Raw genomic sequence first — 9440 nt, 5'->3', positions numbered from 1 at the left:
GGGCCCTCGCGGGGCATAAAATGGGGCCGGGGGCCTCGACACACCACACTCGCCCCCTCTTGTCTCTCTCCTCCTGCCGCTCCCAGGTGAGAAGGCCCGTCGGCCTGACCGACCCGGGCGGGGAGGGGGACGAATCTCCGAGGCCGACGCGAGAGTCCGAGTCTTGGGGGGCACGTGGGGGTCCCAGGTGTCGGGTGATTTTCTCCCTGTATTCAGCCCCGCAGCGCTTCTGCCCCTATCTAATAATAATGGTATTTGGTAAGCGCTAACTATGTTCAAAGCTCTGTTCTAAGCGCTGGGGACGTTACAAGGTGATCAGGTTGTCCCACGGGGGGCTCACAGTCTTAATCCCCTTTTTACAGATGAGGTAACTGAGGCACAGAGAAGTGAGGCGACTTGCCCAAAGTCACACAGCTGACAGTTGGCGGGCCCGGGGTTTTTTACCCATGACCTCTGACTCCAAAGCCCGGGGTCTTTCCACGGAGCCACGCTGCTTCTCCTACCTATCTGTCATTCATTTCTTTCTATTCGTGTCTGTCTTCTCCCCCTGTAGATTAGCAGCTCTTTGTGGGCAGGGATCTCGTCTGTCGTTGTATTGGACTCTCCCGAGCGCCCTGCACACAGCCGGCCGCGGTCGGCCCCGGGGAGGGGGTTCTGGGGAGAGGCTTGGGTCGTCCCGTCTCTCCGCCGCAGGCCAGACCGTCCGCGTGTCCGTCCATCCGTCCGTCCGTCCCCGCCGCGGCCATGACGCCGGCCCTGTTGGTGGCCGCCCTGGGCCTGGGCCTGGGCCTGGCGTTCGGAGCCCCGCACCCAGACCCGCGGCTCGACCCGCACTGGACCCTTTGGAAATCCAGACACCACAAGAGCTACCACCAGGTGGGACCTTCCCCGCCCCCCACGGCCTCACCCGGATGGCAGGCGGGCCCCGTGCCCTCAGGCGAGCGGAGCCCACGCCGACCGCCTCTCCGAGCGGGCCGGGGCCCACCCTGACCGGTGCCCGGGGGCCCGCGCCCGCCAGTCCCCAGGGTCCCAGGTTGAGCAGGGTCCACCCTGCCGGGCGGGCCGGGCCCCGGGCTGACGGGCCCGCGCTGTGCCCGCAGAGGGAGGAGGGCTGGCGCCGGGCCGTGTGGGAGGAAAACCTGCGTAAGATCGAGGTGCACAACCTGGAGCACAGCCTGGGGAGGACCACCTTCCGCCTCGCCATCAACCAGTTCGGGGACATGGTGCGTGGGCCCCCCGCCTCCCTCCGGGCCCCGGGGGATGCATCGCCCGGCTCCTTCTGGGTCCCGGACGATGCTGGGAAGGGCGGTGGGGCCGTCACCCGCCTCCCTCACCGCCCCGAGGGGTGCTGGGAGGGCAGTGGGGACATCACCTGTCTCGCTCTGAGCCCCGGGGAATGCCGGGAGGACAGTGGGCATGTGCCTTGTCTCTCTCTGAGCCCGGGGGGATGCTGGGAGGGGCAGTGGGGGCGTCACTCGAGGCCACGGTGGATGTGGGGGGCAGGGGCGGGGCTGGGACCCCCGCACGTGGGTCCCCCCGGACTCTCCGGCCCTCCCTCCGGCCGCCGGGGTGAGCGCCGGCCCGTCCCCGAGCAGACCACGGAGGAGTTCGCCGCCACGATGAACGGCTACAAGGCCGCACGTGGGGTCGGGGCCTCCGCCTTCCTCAAGCCCAACTCGGTGGAGCCGCCCCGGGCCGTGGACTGGCGCCACCACGGATACGTCACCCCCGTCAAGGACCAGGTCTCCGTCCCCGGGGGTCGGTCTGGCCCTTCCACCGGGGGAGGGGGGAGGCATGGGGCTGAGGGGCACCGCGGTGGGGACGGGGAGATGTGGAGACGTGGAGAGGACAGTTGCATCCGCTAAACTGCTACTACTGACTGTGCCTGGGCAGGCGGCGCAGAACTCTGCACACAGCAGACGTTCAGTACAGCCCTCTGCTGTATGGCTGTCTGCACACACAGTATGGCTAGTATGGCTGTCTGCACACACAGGAGATGCCTATGGACTCCACACATGGTAGGAGGCGGGCGCGATCCTCTGCACACAGCAGAGGCCCGGTATAGCGATCTGCAATCAATCAATCAGTCAATCGTATTTATTGAGCGCTTACTGTGTGCAGAGCACTGTACTAAGCGCTTGGGAAGTACAAGTTGGCAACATATAGAGACAGTCCCTACCCGACAGTGGGCTCACAGTCTAGAAGGGGGAGACGTCTGCACACTGCAGACGCCCGGTACGGTGATGCTCAGGACAGTGATGCCCAGCAAAGTGCTCTGCAAACAGTCGACTCCCGGTGCCTGTCGATGTGTTGGGGAAGGGCAGACCGCATTCATTCATTCATTCCTTCCTTCAATCATATTTCATTCATTCATTCAATTGTATCTATTGAGCGCTGACTGTGTGCAGAGCACTGTACTAAGCGCTTGGGAAGCACAAGTCGGCAACATATAGAGACGGTCCCCACCCAACAACGGGCTCACACTGTAGAAGGGGGAGACAGATGACAAAACAAAACACGTGGACAGGTATCATCAGAATAAATAGAAATAAAGCTAGATGCCCATCATTAACAAAATAAATAGAATAGTACATATGTACAAGTAAACTAAATAGAGTAATAAATCTGTACATACATATATACAGGTGCCATGGGGAGGGGAAGGAGGTGGGGGGCGGGATGAGGAGGGGGAGAGGAAAAAGGGGGCTCAGGGTGGGAAGTCCTCCTGGAGGTGGTGAGCTCTCAGTAGGGCTTTGAAGGGAGGAAGAGAGCTAGCTTGGCATTCAGAGAAGCAACCTGGCTCAGTGGAGAGAGCCCGGGCTTGGGAGTCAGAGGTCACGGGTTCTAATCCCGCCTCCGCCAGTTGTCAGCTGTGTGACTTTGGGCGAGTCACTTCACTTCTCTGAGCCTCAGTAAAATGGGGATTAAGGCCGTGAGCCCCGTGGGGGACAACCCGATCACCTTGTAACCTCCCCGGCGCTTAGGGCGGTGCTCGGCACATAGTAAGCGCTTAATAAATGCCGTCGTTCTTATCATTCGGCCGGTTTTTGTTCTGGGTGCCAGGGCTACTGCGGGTCGTGCTGGGCGTTCAGCGCCACGGGGGCCCTGGAGGGGCAGACCTTCCGCAAGACGGGCCGCCTGGTCTCCCTCAGCGAGCAGAACCTGGTGGACTGCAGCGGCCCTCAGGGGAACCACGGCTGCGACGGGGGGCTGCCGGACCTCGCCTTCCAGTACGTCCGCGACAACGGGGGCATCGACTCCGAGGAGGCCTACCCCTACACCGCCGAGGTGCGTCTCGCCGCCCCTCGCCCCCGCCTCCGGACTCCCCCGGGGGTCCCGGATGGTTCCCCGGACGGGGCCGGGCCGCTCCGTCTCTCCCGAGCCCTTGGCGTGAAGTGCCGGATCGAGCACGGGGCCGGGGGCCGGAGGGTCCTGGGTTCTAATCTGAGTGAGCTTGGTCGAGTCGCTTCGCTTCTCTGGGCCTCAGTTCCCTCATCTGTCAAACGGCGGATGAAGAACGTGAGCCCCGCGGGAGACAGGGACTGTGTCCAGCCCGATTTGCTCGTAACGATAATAACTGTGGTAGCTGTTAAGTGCTTACTATGTGCCAAGCACCGTTCTAAGCGCTGGGGGAGATCCAAGGTCATCGGGTCGGACGCGGTTCCTGTCCTGCGTGGGGCTCACAAGCTCAGTCCCCATTTTATAGACGAGTTAAATGAGGCCCCGAGAAGTGAAGCGACTTGCTGCAGGCACGTGGCCAAGTGAGGATTAGAACTCGCGACCTCTGATTCCCAGGCCCGGGCCTTTTCCCCTGTCCACCCCAGTGCTCGGTATAGTGCCGTGCACATAGTAAGCGCCTAACAAATAGCGCCGTTATCAGTCGAGCGCTCTGCACGCTGTAAGCGCTCAGTAAGTGCGATCGAGGGAACGAATGATCCCACCGCGCGCCCCCCGCCCCCTCTCTCCGCCAGGACGGCTTATGCCGGTATAAGCCGGAGTCGGCGGCGGCCAACGACACGGGGCTGGTGGCCATCCCGTCCGGCAGCGAGGAGGCCCTGAGGCAGGCCGTGGCCACCGTGGGGCCCGTCTCCGTGGCCATCGACGCCTCCGTCGACTCCTTCCGCTTCTACGAGTCCGGTAGGTGACGCCGGACGGGCCCCTGCCCCTCTGCCCGGGGCCGCCCACAACCCAGGAGCAGCCGGGGAGGTGCCCCCGACCACCCCCATTTATTCATATTGATGCCCCCCTTCCCCTCCAGACGTTGTGGACAGGGAATGTGGCTGTGTTTTGTTGTATTGTCCTCTCCCAAGCGCTTAGTACAGTGTTCTGCACGCAGTAGGCGCTCGACGGATGTGATCGATCGAATGAAAGAGTGAATGAAAGAATGAATAGTTCCGCTATACTGTCAGGTCGCTGTGGGCAGGGAGTGTGTCTGTTTATTGTTGTATCGTACTCTCCCAAGCGCTTAGTGCAGTGCTCCGTACACCGTAAGCGTTCAATAAGTGCATTAAGTCCTTTTAGACTGTGAGCCCACTGTTGGGCAGGGACCGTCTCTATATGTTGCCAATTTGTACTTCCCAAGCGCTTAGTACAGTGCTCTGCACACAGTAAGCGCTCAGTAAATACGATTGATGATGATGATGATGAGGTACGATTGAATGAATGAATGAATAATTCCTCTAGACTGTGAGCTTGTTGTGGGGTAGGGAATAATACCTACCTTCTGGGGTAGAGAAGCAGAATAGAGATAGTAGAATAGTAGAGAAGCAGTGTGGCTCAGTGGAAAGAGCGTGGGCTTTGGAGACAGAAGTCATGGGTTCAAATCCTGGCTCCGCCACTTGTCAGCTGTGTGACTTTGGGCAAGTCACTTCACTTCTCTGGGCCTCAGTTCCCTCATCTGTAAAATGGGGATTAAGACTGCGAGCCCCACATGGGGCAACTTGTCAGCTGTGTGACTTTGGGCAACTCACTTAACCTCTCTGGGCCTCAGTTCCCTCATCTGTAAAATGGGGATTAAGACTGTGAGCCCCACGTGGGGCAACCTGAACACCTTGTATCCCCCCCCACGCTTAGAACAGTGCTTTGCACATAGTAAGTGCTTAATAAATGCCACCATTATTATCATTATGATTGAATGAATAGTAAGCGCCTAATAAATGCCACCATTATTATTATTACGATTGAATGAATGAATGAATAATTCCTCTAGCTCGTGAGCTCGTTGTGGGGCAGGGAATGTATCTGTTTATTGTTATATAACATCCTCTCCAAGCGCTTAGTACAGTGCTCTTAGTACAGTGTATATATGTTTGTGCATATTTATTACTCTATTTTACTTGTACATCTCTATTCTATTTATTTTATTTTGTTAGTATGTTTGGTTTTGTTCTCTGTCTCCCCCTTTTAGACTGTGAGCCCACTGCTGGGTAGGGACTGTCTCTATATGCTGCCAATTTGTACTTCCCAAGCGCTTAGTACAGTGCTCTGCACATAGTAAGCGCTCAATAAATACGATTGATGACGATGATGATGATGATGCTCTGCACACAGTAAGCATTTGATAACTAAAAATTGAATGAATGAAGGAAGGAATGAATAATTCCTCTTGACTGTCAGCTCTTTGTGGGTGGGGAACGTGTCTGTTTATTGTTGTACGGTCCCCTCCCAAGCGCTTAGTGCAGTGCTCCGCATACTAAGCGGTGGATAAATACAATTGGATGAACGAAGGAATGAATGAACGAGCTCTAAGCGGGCACCGGCCCCGGGCTGACCAGAGCCCCCCGGGTGGCCACGTTTCCTGGTCCAACTAGTGACCTCGTCCCCCCGCCCGGCCAGGAGTCTACTACGAGCCCGAATGCAGTAACAGCGAGTCGGAGCTGGATCACGCCGTCCTGGCCGTGGGCTACGGCCAAGACAAGGACGGGGACAAATACTGGATCGTCAAGAACAGGTTTGATCCCCGGCCCGGTCGGGGGAGCTGGACGGAGGGTGGGCCCGTGAGGGGTGATGGAAACAGGTCTAGAGCCCGGGCCCGGGAGTCGGAAGGATCTGGGTTCTAATTCCGGCTCCGCCGCTTGTCTGCCGTGTGACCTTGGATAGGTCACTTCGCTTCTCTGGCCCTCAATGACCTCATCTGTAAAAATGGGGATTGAGACCGTGAGCCCCACATGGAACGGAGACCGTGTCCAGTGCGATCTGCTTGCATCCCCCCCAGCACTTAGTACAGTACCTGGCACCGAGCCCGTTCTTGGGTAGGGACCGTCTCTATATGTTGCCAATTAGTACTTCCCAAGCGCTTAGTACAGTGCTCTGCACACAGTAAGCGCTCAATAAATGTGATTGAATGAATGAATGCATAATAAATACCATCTTCATTATTATTATTAGTCTGACCCTCCCTTCCTAGTGGACAGAGCCCGAGCCTGGGAGTCAGAGGGTCACGGGTTCTAATCCTGGCTCCGCCACTTTGCTGTGTGACCTTGGGCAAGTCACTTTGCTTCTCTGTACCTCAGTTCCGTCATCTGTAAAATGGGGATGGAGACTGTGAGCCCCACGTGGAACAGGGACTGTGTCCAACCCAATTATCCTGGATCTACCCCAGAGCTTAGGACAGTGCCCGGCACATAGTAAGCGCCTAACAAATACCGTAATTATTATTGTTATCATTTCAGCTGGGGCGAGACGTGGGGTGACCGGGGATACATCCTCATGGCCCGAGACCGGGACAACAACTGTGGAATCGCCACGGGTGCCAGCTTCCCGCTCGTGTGAACCGGGGGGTGAGGGGGGCCACCCCCCCGCCCCCACCCCTCCCGGTGCCAGTCGGGGTCCGGACCCCGCCCCCCGGCCTAGACGCCCCGGGCTGGGTCCTGGGGGTCCGCCGGGCAATGTCTTTCCCCACTTAAAAATAAAATCCAAGTTCCCAGGTGGCACCCGGGCCTCCCTCTAGCCTGTCAGCTCGTCGTGGGCAGGGGACGTGTCTGTTTATCACTGTATCACACTCTCCCCAGCGCTCAGTCCAGTGCTCTGTATACAGGAAGCGCTCAATAAATACCACTGAATGACCGAATGGATGTTTTCGGTCTAGCGGCCCAGGGCTCCGTGTCTCCGGATTCTGTCGGATGGGGCCTGACCTCAATCCCTTCACTCCCTCCTACCTCACCTGGCTCCTCGCCTCCTCCCACCGGGCCCTCGCACTCGGCTCCTCTAAGACCAACCCACTCACTGTTCCTCCGTCTCATCCATCTCGTCCCCGACCCCCGGCCCAGAACGCCCTCCCTCCCCAAATGCCACAGACCATCCCTCTCCCTCGCTTCCGAGCCTTACTGAAGGCCCATCTCCTCCATGAGGTCTTCCCTGACTAGGCCCTCCTTTCCTCTTCTCCCTCTCCCTTCTGCATCGCCCTTGTTCTCTGCTCCCCCAGAGGTCATGGGTTCAAATCTCCACTCCTCCAGTTGACAGCTGTGTGACTTTGGGCAAGTCACTTAACGTTTCTGTGCCTCAGTTCCCTCATCTGTAAAATGGGGATTGACTGTGAGCCCCCCGTGGGACAACCTGATCACCTTGCATTCCCCCAGTGCTTGGAACAGTGCTTTGCACATAGTAAGCGCTTAATAAATGCCATAAAAAAAGTTATCGAGACACGGAGAAGTGAAGTGACTTGCCTAAGGTCACACACCAGATACGTGGCAGAGCCGGATAAGGACCCAGGTCCTCCGACGCCCAGGCCTGTGCTTTTTCCACTAGGCCACTCTGCTTCTCCCCCACGAGAACGTCAGCTCCTGATGGGCGGGGAGTGTGTCTCAAAACACTGATATATCGTGCTCTTCTGACTTCTTATGTACAAACCTATGATTTTATTCATTTAAATTACTGTCTGTTTCTCCCTCCAGACTGTAAGGTCATTGCAGGCAGGGAATGTGCCTACCAGCTCTGTTTTATCATACTCTCCCAACCGCTTATGTCCTTAACTGGCTTACGTCCTTAATTGGCCTTATCTGTAATTTCATCGACGGATATTAATGTTGGTCTCCCCCTCTAGCCTGTAAACTCGTTGAGGGCGGGGAATGTGTCTGTTCTATTGTTACACTGTACTCTCCCAAGCACTTAGTACAGTGCTCTGCACGCAGCGGTCAGTAAATAAAATTGACCGTCCGCTCTGCATTCATTAAATGCTTACTCGATACGATCGATCGATCGATCGAGCGTTGGTCGATCGCAGTGGGAGGAGGCCAAAAGATCCCGGGCCCGAGAGTCAGGAGCCCTGGGTTCTGATCCCTGCTCTGCCACATGATCATAAATAATTGTACCGGTTAAGCCCTTAATATCATCATCACCAATCGTATTTATTGAGCGCTTACTGTGTGCAGAGCACTGTACTAAGCGCTTGGGAAGTACAAGTTGGCAACATATATGTTCCAGGCACTGTGCTAGATACGAGGCAATTGCGTTGGACACAGTCCCCAACTCACCTAGGGCTTACGGTCTTAATCCCCATTCTCCAGAGGAGGGAACTGAGGCCCAGAGAAGCGAAGCGACTTGTTCAAGGTCACACAGCAGACAAGTGGCAGAGCCGGGATCAGAACCCAGGTCCGTCCGACTCCTCGGCCTGTGGTCTATCCGCTAAATCAATCAATCGTATTTATTGAGCGCTTACTGTGTGCAGAGCACTGTACTAAGCGCTAAACCCTCTGCTGGGTGACCTTGGGCAAGTCACTTCACTTCTCTGGGTGTCACTTTTCTCCTCTGGAAAATGGGGATTAGGATGGCGAGGCCCACGTGGGTCAGAGACCATGCCCAGCCCGATCACCTTGTACGTACCCCGGCGCTTAGGGCAGTGCCTGGTACTTAGTAAGTGTTTGACAGATGCCACGTTTATTATTAATCAGTCTCTCTCCGAGGATCCAGAGAAAGGGGGTCCCCCTCACCCTCCAGGGGCAGCCGGCCGGGCAGAGCTGTGGGGGTGGGGGGGGCTTCGTCACCTCCTCCTCGAGACCCCGCCCCCCCGCCCCCACCCCCTGCTCCTTAGGAGGGGCCATATCCAGCCAAAATGTTAGTGGGAAAGGGAATAATGGCATTGTCAAACCCCTGGTAAAGAGATCAAATGTGGGGCGGCTAGCCCACTGTGACCACGGCTTTCCAGAAAGTGGGTTCACCTAAGGAGGGGGGGTGTCCTGGGGAGACTCTTGGGCCCAGTCCCTACCCTAGCCCCCCTCTCCATGGAGGCTGCTGTGCTTTTTTCCCCCCGGGAGGCTGCTCCCTCCGCCCCCACTCCCCCAGGCCAGGTGTTCCTGCTCCAGCCCAGGAGATGAGCTACTCCTGGCCGGTCCGGCCCCGGCTTGCCCGCCACCCTCATCAGCTGCTCCCAATGAAGGTCTCTGACCCATAGCCTCCAGGGAGGGGCCAACCTTTCCTAGGCTTTTTCTGCAGGTTCTGCTGAA

General features: G+C 57.4%; 1 protein-coding gene across 1 annotated transcript; it reads left to right on the top strand.

Moving 5' to 3' along the window:
* The first annotated feature begins 562 nt into the window (after window positions 1–562).
* Window positions 563–6772, top strand: LOC119922269 (procathepsin L-like). Its single transcript, XM_038742238.1, has 7 exons — window positions 563–876; window positions 1101–1223; window positions 1596–1742; window positions 3064–3288; window positions 3972–4137; window positions 5836–5950; window positions 6672–6772. Exons 1-7 carry the CDS (start codon window positions 745–747, stop codon window positions 6769–6771), a joined length of 1008 nt encoding a protein of 335 aa, XP_038598166.1. The 5' UTR covers window positions 563–744; the 3' UTR covers window position 6772.
* Window positions 6773–9440: the final 2668 nt, after the last annotated feature.

The sequence above is a fragment of the Tachyglossus aculeatus genome, unplaced genomic scaffold (genome assembly GCF_015852505.1).
Source record: "Tachyglossus aculeatus isolate mTacAcu1 unplaced genomic scaffold, mTacAcu1.pri scaffold_101_arrow_ctg1, whole genome shotgun sequence".
Classification (NCBI taxonomy): domain Eukaryota; kingdom Metazoa; phylum Chordata; class Mammalia; order Monotremata; family Tachyglossidae; genus Tachyglossus; species Tachyglossus aculeatus.
Note: the sequence above shows the minus strand (reverse complement) of the source record. Positions and strands in the feature narration are given on the sequence as shown.

Excerpts from the sequence above, each read along its gene's own strand:
- LOC119922269 (XM_038742238.1), top strand. The coding sequence starts at position 745 with ATGACGCCGGCCCTGTTGGTGGCCGCCCTGGGCCTGGGCCTGGGCCTG. Across the intron at positions 877-1,100 it reads ACCACAAGAGCTACCACCAG|AGGGAGGAGGGCTGGCGCCG; the intron begins GTGGGACCTTCC and ends CTGTGCCCGCAG. Across the intron at positions 4,138-5,835 it reads CTTCCGCTTCTACGAGTCCG|GAGTCTACTACGAGCCCGAA; the intron begins GTAGGTGACGCC and ends CCGCCCGGCCAG.